A 21080-nucleotide genomic window follows, 5' to 3' on the forward strand; every position below is an offset into this window, starting at 1 on the left:
CTCGTTCGCTACTAACTGAATCATTTTGGGTTAACTCTTTCATTCGCTACTGAGTAAAACACTGGAACATTGCAGGCAAAGCGTCAAGAAGGTATCTCCAGACTCCCAAAAGCAGTATCTTACTTTTACTCTTCAAACCCATTTCAGTGACTTTTTTTTTAAGTACATATACAATTTTTATCCCAGTGTGATGGTAACAAAAAAAAGGGCAGTAGGAATTCGGCTAGATGGCCATAAATAACAGGCAAGGGGCGCAGATCCATTCATTGTGGGTAAGCGAACACCGGGGCCGTAAATACTTCCAAACGCTGTCGATAACATTTGAGCGCTGCGATTACGATTAGGCTTATCGCTTTTCACTTATCGCTGTTAACTTAACGCTTTTTTGTCATTCTTTCAAGTGTAGACGTCGCCGTCGACGCTGGCGGCAGCAGCAGCACGCGTGCAGTCGCCGCAGGCAGAGGGCAGGGCAGAGCGCAGCAGAGCCGTTAACGGTTTCTAGTCCCCGACAATCGACTTCAGTCTTTGATCGCCGCTGGCGGACTTTAGGCGCGCTTTAAATCGATCAAAGCCGATCGATCTGTCGTCTCCGTTCCACACACACGCACATATACACAAATATTTTTTTGCTGTTTTTGGTTTTCAATGTTTTAATGTGAGTTACGAGAGAGTGCGCGACATAAAAGCATAGACGGTAATACGCGAGCGAGAGTAATGACACGCCAAAAAGAATCCGTGCTCCGATCCCAAACTTGGCAAGAGAAAACAGAAAAACTTTAATCAAAAAAAAACCTGTCAACAAAAGCCGTTAAAAGTACTTTCTTCAGTTAAAAAAAAAAAAACGAAAAATAATAATAAGCAGAACAGTTGTTCCATTAAAACTGAAAAATGTAAAACTACAAGTGTTGTTTTATCAGAGGAATTTTGTATAATTTGCTTATTCAATTTATAAAACTATAACAAGCTCTGAAAAGGCTTAGAAAAATCATTTTTGTATTGGAAAAATTGAAAATTTAGGAAAGTCGAAGTTTTTAAACCGTTTCAGTTTACATTTGAAATATAGGATTATATCCAATAGATTTAAATACACATTTTTTTGACAAATCAAAGTTTAAAAACTTCATTACTAAGCCAAAAATGCATTAATTTCAATTCGGAAAGCTGCCCTATGCTAGTTTTTATAAGGTTAATAAATCTGCCTACTCCTTTTAAAACTTTAAAATGTTCGACAAATTTTTCAAAATTTTATAGGTGTAACCCCTTAAAAAATTTTAAAAATTTCGAAAAAAAAAAGGTTTTGTCGGACATAGCTAGATCGATTCGGTTGTTGATGCTGATCAAGAATATATATGATTTGTACGCTCGAAAATAACTCCTTCACATGGTTAAAAGCTTCTGATTAAAAATTGTAATATAAATAGAATATAGAAAGAGAGTAAAGAATTATTTGAAAAGCTAGAAAATAATCGTAGTTTTCCATAAGGAAATATGAATTTAAAATTGATAAAGAGGGACTTTTTTCTAGTTTGTTATTTATGAAAAAAAATACACAGAAAGGTTAAGAGAATTATTAAACAAGCTGAAAAAAAAATGTTTTCGATGTTATTTTAAAAGGGAATTTTTATTTTTGGTGGTAAAAATCGAATTGTATGACAAAATAAACCAAGCTTTCAATGTTTCTTAAAAGAAACAATTTAAAATTAATTAAGGAACCTTTAATTTCAACTCTATAACAATTTTTTAACGAAAAAGCTAGGATACATAATTTTCTTTAATTTTTAATTTAAAAAAATTGATAGTACTCTACCTCAAATTTTAAGATATTTTATTCTATAAATTGAAATTACCTTTACAAATTATTTTCAATACTTTTAATAATTATAAAATGTAATTAAAAGTAAATTTCATCAACCTGGTATTCAAAACACAAGACATCTGATGTTACTGACCGCTTTGTTGTCCCAGGATTATTTCTGTTTTGTCTTTGCCAAGCACGTACCAACATACATATACACTCTATATGTACCTGTTGTTTCACAATGCAAATAAAAAACACAATAAATATGTTTTCTTTTTGGAGTTCGAAATGTTTATGCAACTCGTTCGCCCGCCCGTCGTCGCCTTTGTACAATAATTATTTTCACAAAAAATAAATGTCATAAACAAAATATTTCTCTTCGATTTCAAGTGACGCGTAACGGATGTAAAGCAAACTACGGACTCAACGACAAGCCAAAAAAAATATGACGGATAAAGAAATTGGTATTACTCTAAATAATTACTAGTTATAATAATATTCATATAGTCATAATTATACAAATCACTGAACTGAATATGGGGGAGAGAGACCTATGGCCTATATTTTTCAACTTTTGGCAAAGTCATAAGCCAATATTTACTTTCCATTTCGAAAGCAATAACCTCTATAATATAGTAGTTGTGACTTTAATTATTTTATTGCGTCTAATTTTAATTGCCACAATATATCGACGAGTGAATGAATTGCATTTTTTTAATATAATGGAATTTAATTGATAAATCTCCTCTCAAGTCTTGAATAAAATTCCTAAACATTTCAAGGAAATGCCAGAGGGATTTACCTCGAAATAAAAGTGCCGCCTAGCATTTGTTTAATTTATTGTTCGACAAGCAAACTTAATTTATATTTAGGCCGTTGGGTAACAACGTTTCAAGCTGTAAAGATTAACCCATATCTGTGGGACACTTGTTGGCAAGAGGCTTTAGCGGGGGAGAAGGGACTCTCCCGATTCTTGATTCTTGATTCTCGATTCGTGTGCACTACGCAAATCTAATCTCCACCGATAAGAGCCATCAAGTGGATGGGTTTAGCACCTTGCCCCCCCTTTTCCTTTCCTTTCCTTTTCCTTTTTTTTTTTTTTGCCACTTGAGTTGGTGGCCCAAATGCGTGGAGTGCCAAATTTGGGGGCGACCTAGCTTGTGTACAACCCATTTGATTTGATATACATATTTTTTTTGTATAATTACGATACTGCATTTCAATGCCAGCCACAGCCTCATTTGCATATTCATCGGGCCAGGCAACGGGTGTTGACTATGACTAAATCGGGCTAAAAAAGCACTGCGATTGCGAGGCAAATGCGATTGGGTTTGGCTTTTGGTATTCCCCCAAACGCTCAACAATTACCATGTAATTTTTCATTTTCTGTTTTGCGGCATTCCATCTGAGTTCCAGAATTCACTATCGAATGTAGTTTTGCAAACGGAACAAGGCAATCAAAGTTGCGCTACTGAAATAAAAACACAAAAGATAGCTACACACTTTTATCTAACAGATACAATTCCATTTTGTGGAGACAGACTCCAAGCATTTGTAATTAAAAAATCGTGAGTAGCTCGTCCTTCTTTAGAAATTCTTATCATACCAACAATATTGGCTTATAAATCAGCTTAGGTTTTTTGGAACCCAGCTGTATATCCCTAATAGGTCTAATTTACAATCGACTAAGAAGGTTTAGCGATAGCGCTAGGCTATGCGTCATATCATTTAGCTAAAGTATTTCCTGTACAAATAAGCACGTAAGCAAAAGTTTTCAAAAACGAACATGTCCTAACATGCCCTAACATGTCACTATGGCAATATAACATTTTGAGAAAAGTTATGTTTTATATTATAAAAATTATTTTCAATGGGTTCTAGTCTTAGTCTTTAACCTTCTTGCTTTTGCTTTTCTTTAATCTTTGAGTTAAATTTACATTCCTTAAGATATAAGATATTTTCTTTATCCATAAGATATTAGCCAACTCTTGAGGCTCTCTATCAAACTTATTTTGAAAATCAATCAATCAATCAAGTAGCAAAGCATTAATTTAATGTAAAAGCTGGAAATGAAATCCCATGAAAGTGAAACCGAGAACACTCCTCTACTTTCGCCTCCACACAGCTGCCTTATCTAATTACTTATTTGCCACTTACACCCAAGATCGTGACAATAGGTACTCTCCTGTGCAGCGACATTGACACAGATCCCACCTCACTTAAGTACCAAGTACCATGAATGAAATGAATGAGCGTTTGAGTACTCGGAACTATTGAGTAGGAGATTGGGCTAACTCCTGACTTCAAACAGAAACCGCAGCGGATCAATGCTGTACACGTCGTCCGTACCTATGATAAGACCTTTTATGTTAATGGATGTTTGATGTGAGTGGTGCGTGCAATGTCGTTGTTTCCCTGCTTTATGATGGCCTCACATTACTGCCACTAATGGTTGCCATAAAACCGCTGATAAGGCATCGATGGATTAGTTCCCGAAACCGATTCTGGATCGGGCCTAGGGTCAGATAAGGCTGTCGTCATTTGGGTTATTTGATCAATCCCAGACATGTTTCCTGGTTCGGAATCCCTCGATGTAGTTGGCCATGACTGCAATTACAATTCGATGGGGCATGGACATGACCATTTAAGCGCATCCCAGGCTCATCATTATGATGCTGATGATATGGAGTGGAGAGCCATACTTGTGACAAGAGAGCTTCTCCAGTTGGGTTATCTATCCGACTGGGCTCGTAAACTACACGCTCACCTCCAGCGTTATCCAGTTAATGCTTGTAAATTTATGCCTGGCCACCGAATTCACACGCCCACGTTCTGGGCTAAAAGGCTTTGGTTAGGAGCCAAATATAGAGCAGTCCTTATCTGCGTCAGAGGTGTCAAGCACAAGGCCACAAAGTCTGTCGTCTTTTGGTTCTCAGTTTACCTATTCTGATGAAATGTCGGCATCCCGAGATCATTTACCAGATCAGTTTTGTATCTGTGGCGTTGACAGACGAAATGGAACTGCCAGCGGAGGAAGTGCCCCTTCTCGGTGGGGATATCCTCCTACATTTGTGAATTTTAAATCCTAGAACTATTGTCTGATTCGTTCTTGTCTCTCGTCCCGCAGAAATAAGACCCACGGCTGAGCCAGTGGCATCTGCTCCTGCGGATTCAACATCAGATGATCCTGCTCCCGCTGCCGCTGAAGTCAGCGCGTCCAATGATGTAGCCGCCGTGCAGGATATCGTACCAGCTCCTGCATCCATTTTGGAGGACTCTACAGCTGACGTTGTTGCTGATAAGCCCTTGGCTGAGACCAATGGCAAGGCTCTGGTGGAGGCCAAGAAGTTGCCAGAAGTGTCGCAGAAGAACGGCAAGGAACTGGAGAAGAATGGCAAGGAACTACAGGAGGCTGACGATGGATTCAAGAACGTATCCGAGGCTGAGGGTCAGCAGAAGGTGAGTTCTCAGGTGCTCACTTAACCAAGGGTTTATCTTATCCTCTTTGGTTTTTTTAAATTTATCATCTCCAGAAACTGCCCTACCCCAAGTCCGTGTTCTTCATCATCAGTAACGAGTTCTGCGAGCGCTTCAACTACTACGGCATGAGAAGTGAGTCTGAGTGAATTCCTTGCTGAATCCTGGACTAAACCGTACTCTTTTTATCCTTTCAGCTGTTTTGGTCCTGTATCTGAGTCGAGTTCTGGGCTATTCCGATGACACCGCCACCGTGGTCTTCCACATCTTTACCATGTTTGTTTACTTCCTGTGCGTGTTTGGTGCCATTATTTCGGACTCCTGGCTGGGCAAATTCAAAACGATCCTTTATCTATCAATGGTGTATATATGCGGATCGATCCTGCTGACTCTTGGTGCAATTGGTCCGCTTAACCTGCCGGTGGAGACGTTTACGATGCTGGGTTTGGCCCTTATAGCCCTCGGATCCGGTGGCATTAAACCGTGTGTGTCGGCCTTCGGCGGCGATCAGTTCAAGGTGCCAGAGCAGGTGAAGCAAATCACTTCGTTCTTCTCGCTCTTCTACTTTTCGATCAATGCCGGTTCGCTGATCTCCACCACTGTCACTCCGATTCTGCGTGAGGATGTCTCCTGCTTCGATGACATCAACTGCTATCCCCTGGCCTTTGGTGTACCCGCCGTCCTCATGATAATCTCTGTGATTATCTTTGTGCTGGGCCGTTCGCTGTACAAGATGAAGCCACCGGCTGGCAATATGGTTGTGTTGGTAAGCAGCACCATCTGGACCGCTCTGACGACCAAGTGTAAGGAGAAGAAGACAAATCCCCGCGAGCATTGGCTGGACTATGCCGATGTCAAGTACGATCGAAAGCTTATCGACGATGTCAAGGTGCTGATGCGTGTCCTGTTCCTATATCTGCCGCTGCCCGTGTTCTGGGCACTGTTCGATCAGCAGGGCTCCCGATGGACCTTCCAGGCCACACGAATGGACGGCGACATGGGCTCCTGGGACATTAAGCCCGATCAGCTGCAAGTGCTGAATCCTCTGCTTATCCTGCTCTTCATTCCCCTGTACGATGTCGCCTTCTATCCAGCCCTGCGTCTCGTTGGCATTTCGCGGCCCCTGCAAAAGCTCACCATGGGCGGCATCCTGGCCGGCGTGGCCTTCATCATTTCCGGTGTGGTGGAGCTGAATCTGGAGGTGAGTAGAGAGTTTGATGAGTGGAGTCCCTGTTTATGTATCGTATTTGCACTTGCACCTGCACCCTTTCCCACTCTTTTCTTCTCGTTGCACGCTTGCTGTTGACTGTCGCCTGTCGTAGAAAACCTATCCCGACCTGCCCTACAGCCACAATGTCCAGTTGCGCATCTTCAACACTGAGAACTGCCAGTACCAGCTATCCGGGACCTTAAATGGAGAACAGCTGCAACCCTTCCAGGTGCCGCCACTGAATGTCTACACGGACAAGGATCTGTATGTGGAGAACACGGCGAGCCTGATCTACACGCTGTCCAGCACTGAGGCGGGTTGTGCCGGCTACTCGGGCACCCAGGTCCTGACCCAGAAGACGGCCTGGTCACTGTTCCTTAATCCGTTGAATGCCACCAAGACGCAATATTGGGAGGAGGACTTTGTGGACAAGCCCAGCGAAAGCCATCCGCTCATCCGAAACGTGGCGAACATTAATCCCACGTTGAAGGTGGTGTGGCGTAGTGTCTCCAAGAACGAGGTGGCCTACGATGATTACGCCAACGAGACACTCCTCACGCGCGTCAACTCAGGCGAATACGCTGTCTTCGTTGGTGACTCCAATATCGGAACCTTCAATGTCCATACCGGTGGCGTCTATACGCTCCTCATCGCTCCCAATTCGGCCGGAACATACACAACCAATCTGGTGACGGTGACGGAACCCAACTCGATGAATATTCTTTGGCTGATACCGCAGTATGTGATCATGACCCTGGGCGAGGTGATGTTCTCGGTGACGGGACTAGAGTTCTCATATGCCCAGGCCCCGCCCAGCATGAAGAGTGTGCTCCAGGCCTGCTGGCTGCTGACCGTTGCCTTTGGCAATGTCATTGTGGTCATCATTGCCGAGGCCGCTCTGTTCGAGTCGCAGGCCAGTGAGTTCTTCCTATTTGCCGGCCTCATGTTCGCCGACATGCTGCTCTTCATGGTCATGGCCTACTACTATGTGCCGAACAATCCCAACAAGAGTGACGAAGAGATTCAGCCGCTGACGGGCGGCGACGCCAAGGCCGAGATTCCTCCACTTGAGGGCGGTGTCGAGAACAAGGGCAAGGACATCAAGGAGAGCGAATAGGGTCGCTTCGTATTCAGTCTGATCTAATCCTGCTCGCTCAGGCGTTGTGTGTATTATATGTATTTGTATTTGTATTTGTAGATGTGTATATGTGAATCCTTAGTGGCTTCTGTCCATTCCCAGGCTAAGTGTAAGTGAAGCCCTGACTTGGGGCGACGTTGTTGCATATGAAAAGACATCCAATTTAGTTAAACTAATAAAAGAAAAACTATTGATACAAATTCTGGCTCTCCTCCTTCTTTCCTGCTTCCGAGTGCTCGCTCATTCCTGCATAGTGGCCTGTGTACTGTGTGTGCTTTCTATCCGACAAGAGTGTTCCTAACCACAAGAGAAAGAAAAGTTTGAAGAGTCATGGGGAGTACCTAGGCTAAGGTGGATCTCTCCTCCTGCTTTCAGCACACATATCCCCTGATCCCCAGCAGTGGCAATACCCAGCTGCGGGTCTTTAGCGGTGTTCCCGACTGCGAGTATCGCTTCAACACGAATCTGGGCGCTCGAGAGAGCTTTAAGCTAATCGGACTGGACACATACTCCTCGGGCAACCTGGCCACGAGCATGGATGGCACCTTTACGCTCACCTATACCGTGGAGACACTGACAGAAGGTAACTCAAGCATCATTTGATTGAGGGAAATAATAATGAGTCAGGCTTAGACTTACCCATCATGTCCTGCTGTATCCTTAGGTTGCACCGCTCTAGAGGGCGGCAGCCAGCAGCTGTACGAGGCCACTGCCCACTCGCTGTTCCTGCGTCCGGCCCACGCCATCCGGAAGTATTGGTACGAGGACGATGTGCAGAAGTCGAATCGTTCGCAGGCTTTCGTCCGCACACTGGCCAATCTGCTGGCCACCACGCGTGTGGTATGGACAGAGGAGGCCACGGGATCGGTGGCCCTCGATCTGCCCGCTCGGAATCATGATCTCTATGAACTACCAACCGGCAGGTACACGGTCCAGGTGGCTGATCAGCTATTGGTCCAGGTGGAGCTGCGGGCCGGCGGCGTCTATGCCTTGTTGGTCGGCCAGGGTCGCGAGGGTTTCGAGTCGCGACTGGCCGAGGTGACGACGCCCAATTCGATGAGCATGCTGTGGCTGGTGCCGCAGTATGTGGTGATGACGCTGGGCGAGGTGATGTTCTCGGTGACGGGGCTGGAGTTCTCCTACTCCCAGTCGCCGCCCAGCATGAAGAGCGTACTCCAGGCCTGCTGGCTACTGACCGTAGCCTTTGGCAATGTCATCGTGGTCGTGGTGGCGGAGCTCAAGTTCTTTGAGTCGCAGGCCAGCGAGTTCTTCTTGTTCGCCGGCCTCATGTTCGTCGATATGCTGGTCTTTGTGGTAATTGCCTTTTACTATATTCCATATGACGAGGAGGAGGCACTCGCCGAGCGGCTGCGACTGCGTCTGGAAGAGCGCGACCAGGAGTGGCGTGATCTGGGCAGTTTCACGGAGGATTAGGAACACTTCTTTTCTGAATTTATAACTTATTGCCACTGTATACACACACATTTACTCGTTCAATAAAAAAAATGCCAATAAGATTTTCACTGTTCCGTTATGTTTTGCGCCAAGAAAAATGTTAACAGCGTGCTGTTAAGCTCTCGTATGTTAATCGGGTATCGGTATTTTCTTTTGCGACTATCGATGTTTTTACATCACCATGTAAGTAAAATCAATCCGCTCTTTACGTTTCACTCTTCACTAGGCCAAAATGCTCCGGTTCAAGCCCGTTATAAGTCAAACAAAAAATCTTTACCTATGTCTATTTATATTTAAAGATATATTCCCATTTTATTTTATTTTAATTAATTTACACGATATTTCCATAGATGCTTCTCAGCTGTAGTATCGTCTCAGGTCTTATCGATTCTGTTGCATCTCTACAACGTTGCCAGACTTCAAAGTTGCCACCGAAGCGGCCTTCTTTTTCAACGGTTGCACATGTGCGGTTGTGTCCAGTAGACGCCATATTTGGAAAGAAAATTTTCAAAGCTTACGGTTGGTTAAATATTAGTTTTTGTCAATTAATTATTGCAGGGAAACAGTGCGCTATGTGTTCCCTTTCATGTCATACAGGAGGTTTTCGTTTTACGATTAAGTAAGAACAACCAATAAGGATTTTTTTCTATTGTATTTGCAGAACTCAAGTTTCATATTCTTGCAAGATGAGTTTGTTCGGTAAGTGGCACTATTTAGGTTTCTATAAAGGTGTAGAGAACTATTGTTGCTTTGGACACCTTTGGATTCGTGCGGTCTTTGTCCCTTTTGAAATCGTCCTATTTATAAACTTTCCGATGCTTAGGTCTAGAATTGACGCCTTGGCGCCTGTACACTCGTATGCATGAAGAATCGTTTTGCATATCGGGTGTGGGCATCATGCAGGGACATATGGCCAAGATTTACGCTATAACCGACTATGGAAAGTTTATTATTGCTACACTGTCTGACGCGGTTCCCCACGCCCAGCTGGACTTGCAATTTGGCAAGAGGGAGGAGATCAAATTCCAAGCCGAAGGTGACCTCGACTTTCTAGATGCTTAAACCCATCTAAACTTGTTTACATCTTACAGGCGACGCCACAGTTTTTCTGACGGGCGCCTGGATCTATTGACTATGAAAAGAGGAAGTTTACTACATCGAATGCCTGCAGCTCTCCAACAATTACACCCATCTCTCCAATCACCACTTTTCATGCAAATCTTAAACTGTTAAAATAAGTCCACATGGTTCTTCACATCGGATACCTGCAGCTCTCCAACAATTACACCCATCTCTCCAATCTGAGGGATCTCTTAATATTCATCCGCATCGCACCACTTTCCATGTAAAACTTAAACTTTTAAAATAAGTCCACATGTTTCTTCACATCGGATGCCTGCAGCTCTCCAACAATTACACCCATCTCTCCAATCACAGGGATCTCTTAGTATTGATCCGCATCGCACCACATTTCATATAAAACTTAAACTTTTAAAATAAGTCCACATGGTTCTTCACATCGGATGCCTGAAGCTCAACCACAATTACACCCATCTCTCCAATCTAAGGGATCTCTTAGTATTCATCCGCATCGCATCACATTTCATGTAAAACTTAAACTGTTAAAATAAATCCACGTGGCTCCTCACGTAGTTCCTAATCATCAGATTTATTGTATATCTATTTTTTCTGCATCCCATTAAAGGAAGCATTTCTTCAATAGAGGCTTTAATTGTAGCTCCCAGTGCTCCAACCCAGGGAAGGCGTTCGCTTGGAACTTTTCTACTGCGCCTGTGGCGCAGGCGGCATTTAAGACACACCTGCTCTAGCTTATTAAGTGCGCTCCTTGCGGCATTGGATGTCGAAATTGCTCAAGGAAGTTATGGTGACAAGGAATGCTTTTATGTGTAAATTAAAATTAGATCAAAAATCTACATAATAAACTAAATTTTTTTGGCATGTTTCCGTTAAAAACAAAACCAAAACAAAATAAAGAAAATGGCCGACGGTTTTTAAAAAAATATCGATATCGATTGTTGGTTTGAAAACTATCACGATAATATCGCCATACTCAACACAAGGCTTTTTGGTTGGAATTTGTTCTTTTATGATCTTATATTTTATTAATATTATTAGATTTTAAAGTTTTAAAATAACCCATTTGTATATATGAATAAAAAATATACAACACTTTCCACATCGATATTAACACACAACCATCAATATTTGTGCTTTTCAACACTGTCGCAACCGCATATGTAATCGCACTGAAATTGTTTTTCCATCTAATAATTTGTTAAAACTCTATTAAAACCATGGCGGCCAGCACGAAACTTATGCTGGGCACCGGCCTTTGCCAAAAACTGAGCCAGGTAAGTAGTTTCTTTCTATACATATGGCGTGCTCATCCCACAATTTGATCTACTTTCAGTTCACGAGGAAACTGCACTCGCAGCCCGCACTCCTGTCCAGTTTTCGCTCCTCCCGGGAGGTTCAGGAGCTAGATCAGTATCCGGACGTCGAGGTGGTGGCCAATCCACCAGAATGGCGGTTTGTAGAACGCCTGCTGCCGCCGGCAATAGTCCCCCAGCCTGAGATCAAGGCCGAATATCCATCCGGCTGGCGGCCACAGAAGGAGGATGGGTCGACGAGCGGTTATTATGTGGCCAGGACCAAGAATCACATGGTGCCGGTGTATCTGCACACACGGTTTCGCGGCCAGCGTCGGATAACAGTGGTGCGTCGCGTCCAGGGCGATATTTGGTCGCTGGAAAAGGATCTGCGAGCAGTGGTGGAGCAGTCACGGAACGGTAAGCTCTGCGCCACCCGGGTCAACGAGCTGAGCGGTCAAATTCACATCCATGGCGACCATGTGGACTTACTGAGGGACTATCTCAAGGAAAAGGGCTTCTAGAGGGCTAGCAATGTGGATGTCAATAATAATAATAAACTCTAACCTGTTGATTTAATTCAAGGTTTTATGGTCTTTTTTCTAGATTTGCATTGGATTGGATTGGAGAGTCTATTTTTTCCTAGTATTATCTGAACTTGTCAAGGATATTCAGGCTAATGCCGAATCTGATAAAGAAAATTATATCTTAATGGATTCCTCCATAAATAATGAAGGGAAATCGCTGGAATTGACCGCACACTGGCCCCCCAATGGCTAGCTGGTCGCTTTATTATTTAGCACTTAACGTTTAGCATAAATTACATACATCGTCTTGGGCTTGGGGACATGGTTATGAGAGTCGTGCATGGGATTCCGTGGGCTTTACAACTAAAATCTAAGGGAGAGGGATCTTAGGGGATGATAAACTTAGTCGAGTCCGGGCGAGCCCGAGGAGGGAGCTCCGCTATATCGCTATCGCTATTCTACTTATACTGCCGCTGGTGGCAGAGGTTCCTCTGCCGTCAGGTACGCAGGTGGGCGTAAGCAGCCATGCCCCACCGCTATCCGCTGGCACCAGCCATTGCTGGCAGTCCGGACAGGCTGACGCCACCCGGTGTGGGCGTCACCGTTCCCGTTCCCGCTGCCGATGACGAGGATCGCTTGAGGGCCTTTCGTATGACCGTCCAGTCCTCCATAATGTCCTCCTCGCGCAACATATACACCACATATGGCCCGGTTACGGTCACTGCCTTTTTACGCCCCGGGCCGCGCACCTTGCTCTGGCGTTTGTCGGTGCCCCAATCGGCCCACGAAATGTCTACATTGTGGCGGTCCTCCTCCAAGCGACGGATGCGATCAACCAGCTCGTCGCGCAGATTGTCAACAGTCATATGCTTCTCGCTCTGTGAAAAATAGGGATAAACGTTAGAAGGTGGAGTTGTTAATGCAGGTCTGCCTGTCTTCCCCCAATATATTTTTGGCGCCAAAAATGCTTTGGGACTCACCTCAAAATGCTGGACGGCTGCCTGCTCCTCGGACAGGAACTTGTGCTCGATGTTCTGCAGGCGGTATCTGCGCAGCACATCGGCCACCTCAATGCGGGTGCGAAACACCTTGTCCAGCTCCTTTTGCGGCTGAATAAACTCCTCGGAACGGCCGGAACGAACTTCCGCCAGCTGACGTTCAATGAGGTTGATGCGTTCAAAGTAGTACTGCTCCCGCAGCGTATTAAACTGGCGCTCCAAGCTCACTTTAAAATAGAGGAAACCACGGATTAGATATGGGATGTATGAATGGATGGGCTTCCATTGATGCTTACACAAATCTTCGATGTGTTCCGCCCGACGTCGCTCAATTTCGCTGACATCCAGCTCCGAGGAGTCATCGGAGTCGCACTCATTGGCCTCCTCTTCATCGGAGGTATCGTGGGCTTGGCTGGAGTTTGAGTGTTCCGATTCGGCACCAGAAACGTCGCCCTCACCATCGGATTCGCCGTTCTTTACGGGCATCCTGCTTAGCTTCGATTTATCCGGGTTTCCTGTGTTCCGCGGACTGCAGGTGGACGCTTTATGTGGTACTTGTCGATTTAAATAGGCTAAGTTTCCAGGAATGTTGAAAAAACACTTAAATTTCGTGGAATTTTAGCAATTTCGGAGCTGTAGCAAAAAAGTGTTGTTTAGCGTTGTAATGGCCATTGTGTGTTGGTAAAGGCGAAAAACTTGGTCTAGTAACCAACTTATCGATAGTAATCATGGCCGACCAGCAACAGCTGTGTATATTAGTGGTGAACGTCAAGAAAAAAGTATCTCCTATCGGAAGTACGTGAAACAACTCGTGAGAGAGAAGAAAATACTACTTTTTTGTCATCACTAGCTGAAGCTGAAGCCGTGCCTGTAAATAAATTCAGCAAAAAACCTTGAAAAAAATCAAAATGTATAAGAAAAACGAGTTAATATTTCGGAATTTAAGCAAAACACAATGAAAATATAAAAATGTATATGTTTCTTAATTATAAATATCGATATAATTGTATATATTTTGCACATCCCTACCGGCAATTCTTAAGTTACAATTTGGAATAAAAATTAAATGCTGCGCTAGCGAAAAACACAATTATACTGGTCTGGGGATACCCTGCCACACGCCATGAACTTCCCGCTGGCCAATGCCAACAAGGATACGTTGCGGGCTGCCTGCAAGAAGTGCGGCTACGCCGGTCACCTGACCTACCAATGCCGCAATTTTCTCAAGGTAAGGGAGCGCCGGACATGTGGCAGCGAAGCCAATAACACCCACCCCACCCATCCATCTTTCCCAACCAGGTGGACCCCAACAAGGAGATCCTGCTGGATGTGGAGAGCACCAGTTCGGACTCGGAGCTGGACTACCTCACGCCGCTGACGGAGTTGCGGGCGCAGGAGCTGAAAGGCGGCGCCGAAGTGCCACCGCCAACGCTGCCGATCGCGACGACAACAGTTAACAAGGATAAGGCTAGAGAGAAGGAGCGCGACAGGAACAAGGAGCAAGAGCGCGACAGGGAAAGGGACCGAGAGCGGGATGGCCATCGTGATCGAGTTCGGGACCGTGATCGCAGTAAGGTGAGAGAGCGAGAACGGGAACGCGAAAGGGAGCGGGACAGGGAGAGAGAGAGGAATAAGGACAGAGGGCACGACCGGAAGAGGAGCAGCTCTAAGCGGAGCCATAAGATAGCCGAGAAGGATAAGGACAAGGACAAGAAGTCGGAGCGGCACAAGAAGCGCAAGAAGAAAAGCCACAAGCATAAAAAGGACACCTCCGATCTGGCCAAAACCAAGTCTAGGAAACACCCAAGCAGCACCAGCAAGAAGTCAAAGCGACGACGATCCTCCCCCTCCACCAGCAGCAGCAGCAGCAGCTCGTCTGACTCCTCCTCATCGTCCTCCTCCTCTTCCACCGATTCGGATTCAGATACAAGTAGCAGCAGCGATGAGGATGGCAATGATTCCGATTCGGAGTCGGATTCCAGCGACAATGAGGAGTCCAGCACCAGCGAGTCCGATGAATATGGCCGGAAAAAGAAACGTCAGGGCAAGTATAAGCGGAAAGCGGACACGGCCATGCTGCGACGCAAAAAGACCAAGGTAAAGCGGAAGCGGCATCGCGCTGGCAACTCTGGTGCCCCCACCGCCGGCAGCTACCTGAGCAGTCTCAGCGACAGCAGCACCAACTGATTACGATCAGGATACATAGCTGCGTTCCAAAGCAACTCCGCTTCCTATCTATCTCCATAAATTAGTTTGCTTTTCGCATGACCCCTTAAACTTCCATTAGAGACTGCCTGATTTGCCAGTTCCAGTTTCAGATTATTCTTCTTAAAACAAAACGAATCCCCAAACCCTACACCCTTTAACCCTAGACATGTCTTTTAGATCTTAAGTTTAAAGTATCATCTGCAAATATACAAAACAAAAACTAAGAAAAGTCAATTAGTTTGTACAAGTGAAACACATTGGTATTATTACTATTACCTATTTTTGGCATTCATGAATTTTGTTTTGTATATAGAGGACTGTTTTTAATTTCTTAACTATCTTTTGAGTTCTTTATAGTGCAGATATAGAGAAACTCTCTTTTAGAAGACAAAGACCTCTGAGGAACGGCTTATAAGAAAACATCTCGGAGAGGAGAACTCGAGTGCAGCTAACAAGAAAATGATTTGACTGTGCTTCTACATTGCAGGCTATCTCAAAGTGATAAGCTTTTGCATATATCGGGAGTTGAGTTGCATATATATTTTTCGGATTTAGGGCATACGATCAGAGGCAGTTCTATCTCAACCGAATAAATATAAATTTCGATTACACATAACAAACTATATACATATAAACTTGTAACAATTGAAGGCTATTGTCGCACCTGACATCACTCATATTCCCGCAGTGCCAGCTCCAGAGCGGTTATCTTACGCTTTAGGAAGGCAATCTCCTGGGCGGAGCGCTCACAATTGACGCAATTCACTTGCTTCGTCGCCTTCATGTCACCCATGGCGGTGTCCAGAAGACGAGCATTTTTCTCGGTTAAATCGTCATTAGAGACTAGCACCTTTTCCAACAACGTAAGCGATGAGGTTTGGAAACTACGTAGATCCTCATCGCGTCTTTTCAGCTCTTTTACCAACTCCCTATTTTCCTTCTTGGCATCCAACAAGAGCTGCTCCAGCTCCAGCAATCTATCCTCAGCATCCTCAGTCTTTGACGTCGTCCTGGGTTGTGGCTTTGGCGTACCTTCGTACTGGGCGTCATTAATATTTTTCCGATGGCCACCATCAGACACTCTTTGCATGGCATCGAAAATGTTTTGCATCTTCATTTTAGCGATATCTCCTGGACTCGAATGCGTGTCCAAGAACTTGGTCAGTAGAGTGGCGGAGGGGGACTCGGCTTGTTTCGCTTGCAATTTAACAATAGCGTTTGCACTGCTGCACTGATTTTCCATTGATGTATTGGTACAGGTACTGCCGATGGGTCTGGACATGGGTGTGACTATCACGTCCTCCTCGGGAATCTGTTCACAAATCGGTTGACTGTCCTCGCAGCCCAAACGGCATAGGCAGTGCCTGCAGACGACGGTTCTTTGATTTGGTTCTTCCTGGAATGTGGCAAGGTTGCGCGAACGTGGCTTTGGCTGCGGGGGCAGCTCCAGGGGTTCGTCAATATTTCTGGAAAGTCTGCGATCTGCTGGATTCTCCCTCAGCTGGTCCTTGTTCTGCTCACTCCGCGGCTCCATGTTATTCTCGCTTAGCAGCTTTACATCGTCCTCCGAACTGGAAGCGTGCTGCTGCTGCTCCACATCATCCTCTGATCTGGAGGTGTTCTGTTTCACATCAACCTCAGAGTTGGAAATGCGCTGCTCCAGGGGCCAGCCATTCCTGGTCATTGTCTGGATGAATTCTTCTTCATCCGCCTGGTACACGAATCGCAAACTCCAGAACTTTCTGCTATCGTCGTAAAATTGCAAATAATGATCCTGTAAGTAGATGGTGCTACCGCTGGGCTTCACTTTCGTGTTGCTCATCATCTGGGTCTTCTGCTTGTAGAGGATCATGGTGACCGCCTCATTGTCGCCGAGCATGGTCAGAGCCAGGCCCATCCGCTTCAGGGGCCTGCAGTCATTATAGATATTAACAACCTTGGCGAATACAACCTTCCAACAGCTGGGTTTATGCTCAACTGCAACGCTTTCGTTCGCCGAGGACACTTCACCACCGCTCTTCGTGGTCGATGACGGCTGCGGCTGCTGGGGTCTGTGGCCGCCCGGCTGGTAGCGCAGGTTGCGCGATTCCTTTCGCATTGGCAGGAGGTCATCCTCGAATATCTGGCTGAGATTTCGTGGTGAAGATTCGCTGCTAAAAAGAAGGGTTTAGTTTGGGTTACAACCTTGCACATCGTCATCCTTTGTTTACCTCTGCAGCCTACTGAAAAATGACTCTATGGACCCCGCACTGTCCCCGTCGAATTCCATTTTTTAAAACTACTTCTATTATTTTACAAATACTGGATGATATTAAGCCAAAATCGGTGTGAACAGCACTAAAAGTATACAAATAATGACTCTCGGTCTGTGTTTACATCAAAACGTCAACTTTTCAGTGTGGCCAAATGGGACTAAGAAATGACAGCAGGTCACATCGACTACTTGGCGCTCTGTAATTTTGAATTTAAACTTTCTATTAATAACATTTATTTAATTTTAAATTTCTAAAAACAAAAAACAGTTAGTTTCTCATTATTATATCAAATATCTAATTAATATTAATATTAGTTCTGGTAACAAATAAGTCAAAGTTTAAAAAAGCCATAACTCAGCTAAAAAAGCATTAATTTTAATTCGCAAAGTTGTCCTATCTTAGTTTTTATTAGGTTAATAAATCTGCATACTCCATTTTAAATTTTAATAAAGAAAAATTTTTATCAATTTTAAAACTTTTGAATAATGTTAAAATTACCATTAAATTTTGATAAAAATTAAAAAAAAATATTTTTTGTCCAGACATGGCTAGATCGGTTCTGCTTTTGATGCTGATCAAGAATATATATGATTTATAGGGTCGGAAATGACGCCTTCGATGCGTTTTAAGCTTCTGACCCTCCAAGTGTATAATAAGCCATATAATCTTGCTTCACTGTTTTTGGCAAATTAATTAATTAATTTTTTGATGTTGTTCTTGTTATTATGCTTATTTTTAAACTAGTAATTTCACCACACTTGAAATAGTAATTTGTATATATATTTTTTAGCATAAACTGTGACCCCTTTTGGGGTCTATTCCCCAAGCCGAGTTTTCAGGGAGGTAAAACCTATCTTGTTGTTGTGATCTCTCTTATCAGTATCCATAGATTTTGAGAGTTCTTAAAACTTGGTGCTCTCTGCTCTCTGCAGATTCTTCCAGCATCAGCTCCTCCACATTCCCAAGGTTTCGGTGAATTTCGCAATGAACCAACCTTGCGAAGGCCATTAAAAGAATCGAAGCAAATACACCAAGGAAAAAAGGTTCCCTTAACAAATTATAAAATAATAAAATAGATATAAATATAAAACAAAATAAATGTAGGTCAATAACTAGTATACCTTCTTGAGCTGATTTAAGATATTGAATATAAATCCATTGTGGTAAATTTCCGTTTTGTATTCATTGCAGTGTAATCAACGACGCATTTGCTCCCGATCTGACGATGTGATAAGCTAGGGGAGAGCGCATCATTGAGCGCTTGTTCAAGTGCGTTCATCGGTGATAAGAACGGATCCCGATGGAGAGCTATAAAGCAGCCCAGCAGCCCGGCCAGCGCTTCAGTTGAATCTCAGCCAGTTCAGCGAGAGCTAACGCCACCTCATCCATAGTATCATATACATTAGAAGGCGTCCGTCTGTCCCTCCTCCACCTGTATCAACGGATTAAGCGATAAGCCAGCTGCTGCTCCTCAGTGTGTGTTTGTGTCAGAGATCTGGTTACGTAAACAGAGAAACAAGAAAGGGGAAACCATGGAAGTACCGCCGCCACTGGTCCTCAAGCGACACCTGTATGTGCCCAGCAAGACACTGATGGGTCCCGGACCCTCCAATTGCTCCCATCGTGTTCTGGAGGCCATGAGCAATCCGGTGCTGGGGCATATGCATCCCGAGTGCCTGCAGGTAGGTTTTGCTACAAAAATATTAGTTAATTAGATGCTGAATGAAAGTATTTCAAATATAGTATCGATAATGATAATAATATATATAAGAATTTTAAAAACAAAGTCATTGGAAGTTTTTGCTTAGATACATTGACTTTGCTGGATTATTGTTATTTTGAATTAAAACATAAATAAATGAATAAGATTAATCATGGAAATAAAAATATAACAAAACCGTATTGATATTTGATGAATATATCATTAATTTAACTCTGCCTCATACATTTGTGCGATAAATTGATATTTTGATGTTAAAAAAACCAACAAATTAAATGACTATTTTCGAAACCAACATTTTAAAGTTCAAATACAAATCTTTCGATATTTAAAAATTCAATTAATGGAATTTTACCATATTTTTCCTTCCACACAGATTATGGACGAGGTCAAGGAGGGCATCAAGTACATCTTTCAGACACTGAACGATGCCACCATGTGCATCAGTGGCGCAGGTCACAGCGGCATGGAGGCGGCCCTCTGCAACCTTATCCAGGATGGCGACGTTGTGCTGATGGGCATAACCGGTGTCTGGGGCCATCGAGCTGGAGATATGGCACGTCGCTATGGCGCCGAAGTTCACTATGTGGAGGCAAGTTTCGGACGAGCCCTGAGCTGGGAGGAGCTTACATTCGCCTTCGAGGCCCACCGACCGCAAGTGTTCTTCATTGCCCAGGGTGACTCCTCCACCGGCGTCATTCAGCAGAATATCCGTGAAATCGGTGAGTTGTGCCGGAAGTACGATTGCTTCCTGGTGGTGGACACAGTGGCCTCGCTGGGAGGCACTGAGTTTCTCATGGACGAGTGGAAGGTGGATGTGGCCTATACGGGTTCACAGAAGGCCCTCGGCGGCCCGGCTGGCATCACACCGATCTCGTTTAGTAAGCGCGCTCTGACCCACATTCGGAAGCGTAAGACCAAGCCGAAGGTGTACTACTTCGATATCCTGTTAATTGGCCAGTACTGGGGCTGCTATGGCACACCCAGGATCTATCATCACACCATATCGTCCACATTGCTGTACGGCCTGCGCGAGGCCTTGGCCCATTTCTGTGCGCTGGGCCTAAAGGCTGTCGTCCGGCGTCATCAGGAGTGCTCTAAGCGGCTGCAGTTGGGCATCGAGGAGCTGGGCCTAGAGATGTTCGTGCAACGGGAGGAGGAGCGCTTGCCCACGGTCAACACGATCAAGGTGCCGTTCGGCGTGGACTGGAAGAAGGTGGCCGAGTATGCCATGCGCAAGTGAGTAGCGTCTGGAGTGGGATCGAATCTCTATATAGCACCATTAATTCCACCAATTCCATTCCGTTACCAGGTACAGCGTGGAGATCAGCGGCGGCTTGGGACCCACGGTGGAGCACGTCTTCCGCATTGGACTAATGGGCGAGAATGCTACCGTGGAGCGCGTTGACATGGTCCTCAGCATCCTCAACGAGGCCATTCAGAGCATCAAGCTTAAGGCGGTCAAGACGGAGCGTTCCAAAATATAATAATTACGTTGTTTCCTCTTTTTTTAATGGTTTTTTTTTTAATTAATAAAGAAAAAATGTTATGAAAATGTGCAAAACAGAATTACCGATAACATTCGATAGCCGGTGTTGCCAGACTAGGGGCGAAAGTCGTTGCCAGATGACAAAAGTGGCTTGCAGCTGCATGTCTCAATTGTTTTTGTTTTCTTCTTGTTTTTTTTATTAATTACTTGAGATATTATATGTTTGTTTGTTTTTCCCCCAAATATTTGACTAACTGAATCTGAAAAAAATGAAATATCGAATTTAAAACAATGGAAATTCTATTTTAAATTGATTTTCTTTTTTATTTGGTAAAAGCACCATAAAATTCTGATTAATCAAAGGAATTTTGACCGCACTCTATTTGTTTTGATTAAAATAATAATATATTTAAAA

At 44.2% G+C, this 21080-nt stretch overlaps 8 protein-coding genes across 11 annotated transcripts; 6 read left to right on the top strand and 2 right to left on the bottom strand.

Moving 5' to 3' along the window:
- The first annotated feature begins 465 nt into the window (after window positions 1-465).
- On the top strand, window positions 466-7823 carry LOC110187150 (peptide transporter family 1). Of its 3 annotated transcripts, none has more exons than XM_086834567.1 (6): window positions 466-655; window positions 2189-2262; window positions 4926-5257; window positions 5332-5410; window positions 5473-6476; window positions 6598-7823. In XM_086834567.1, exons 2-6 carry the CDS (start codon window positions 2244-2246, stop codon window positions 7600-7602), a joined length of 2439 nt encoding a protein of 812 aa, XP_086690693.1. In that variant the 5' UTR covers window positions 466-655; window positions 2189-2243; the 3' UTR covers window positions 7603-7823. The 3 variants fall into 3 exon arrangements, with proteins under 3 accessions (XP_086690693.1, XP_086690697.1, XP_020812222.2); XM_086834571.1 differs by having other exon boundaries at window positions 506-694; window positions 2081-2262; XM_020956563.2 differs by lacking the exons at window positions 466-655; window positions 2189-2262 and adding an exon at window positions 4757-4847.
- LOC147644993 (solute carrier family 15 member 2-like) lies at window positions 7684-9057 on the top strand. Its single transcript, XM_086835464.1, has 3 exons — window positions 7684-7704; window positions 7999-8206; window positions 8288-9057. Exons 1-3 carry the CDS (start codon window positions 7684-7686, stop codon window positions 9055-9057), a joined length of 999 nt encoding a protein of 332 aa, XP_086691590.1.
- A 407-nt stretch (window positions 9058-9464) lies between these two features.
- Window positions 9465-10741, top strand: LOC147644994 (39 kDa FK506-binding nuclear protein-like). Its single transcript, XM_086835452.1, has 4 exons — window positions 9465-9597; window positions 9740-9777; window positions 9902-10114; window positions 10170-10741. Exons 2-4 carry the CDS (start codon window positions 9765-9767, stop codon window positions 10208-10210), a joined length of 267 nt encoding a protein of 88 aa, XP_086691578.1. The 5' UTR covers window positions 9465-9597; window positions 9740-9764; the 3' UTR covers window positions 10211-10741.
- Window positions 10742-11128: 387 nt separating this feature from the next.
- On the top strand, window positions 11129-12052 carry mRpL49 (mitochondrial ribosomal protein L49). Its single transcript, XM_020956524.2, has 2 exons — window positions 11129-11450; window positions 11510-12052. The coding sequence occupies exons 1-2, from the start codon at window positions 11394-11396 to the stop codon at window positions 11990-11992; spliced, it is 540 nt and encodes a 179-aa protein (XP_020812183.1). The 5' UTR covers window positions 11129-11393; the 3' UTR covers window positions 11993-12052.
- Window positions 12053-12209: 157 nt separating this feature from the next.
- Brms1 (breast cancer metastasis-suppressor 1-like protein) lies at window positions 12210-13885 on the bottom strand. Its single transcript, XM_020956506.2, has 3 exons — window positions 13290-13885; window positions 12976-13220; window positions 12210-12873 (listed from the first exon to the last, which is right to left on the bottom strand). The coding sequence occupies exons 1-3, from the start codon at window positions 13477-13479 to the stop codon at window positions 12532-12534; spliced, it is 777 nt and encodes a 258-aa protein (XP_020812165.1). The 5' UTR covers window positions 13480-13885; the 3' UTR covers window positions 12210-12531.
- LOC110187099 (uncharacterized) lies at window positions 13738-15430 on the top strand. The gene is made up of 2 exons (XM_020956505.2): window positions 13738-14221; window positions 14293-15430. Exons 1-2 carry the CDS (start codon window positions 14117-14119, stop codon window positions 15178-15180), a joined length of 993 nt encoding a protein of 330 aa, XP_020812164.2. The 5' UTR covers window positions 13738-14116; the 3' UTR covers window positions 15181-15430.
- A 9-nt stretch (window positions 15431-15439) lies between these two features.
- On the bottom strand, window positions 15440-17625 carry LOC110187098 (uncharacterized). 2 transcript variants are annotated; one of them, XM_020956502.2, is made up of 2 exons: window positions 17412-17625; window positions 15440-17354 (listed from the first exon to the last, which is right to left on the bottom strand). In XM_020956502.2, exons 1-2 carry the CDS (start codon window positions 17468-17470, stop codon window positions 15872-15874), a joined length of 1542 nt encoding a protein of 513 aa, XP_020812161.2. In that variant the 5' UTR covers window positions 17471-17625; the 3' UTR covers window positions 15440-15871. The 2 variants fall into 2 exon arrangements, with proteins under 2 accessions (XP_020812161.2, XP_020812163.2); XM_020956504.2 differs by having other exon boundaries at window positions 15440-17351; window positions 17412-17610.
- Window positions 17626-18004: 379 nt separating this feature from the next.
- Window positions 18005-20731, top strand: Agxt (Alanine-glyoxylate aminotransferase). Its single transcript, XM_020956461.2, has 3 exons — window positions 18005-19138; window positions 19553-20415; window positions 20489-20731. Exons 1-3 carry the CDS (start codon window positions 18989-18991, stop codon window positions 20661-20663), a joined length of 1188 nt encoding a protein of 395 aa, XP_020812120.2. The 5' UTR covers window positions 18005-18988; the 3' UTR covers window positions 20664-20731.
- Window positions 20732-21080: the final 349 nt, after the last annotated feature.

This window comes from Drosophila serrata, unplaced genomic scaffold (assembly GCF_035046125.1).
Source record: "Drosophila serrata isolate PLE 108 unplaced genomic scaffold, ASM3504612v1 contig_36, whole genome shotgun sequence".
Classification (NCBI taxonomy): Eukaryota; Metazoa; Arthropoda; class Insecta; order Diptera; family Drosophilidae; genus Drosophila; species Drosophila serrata.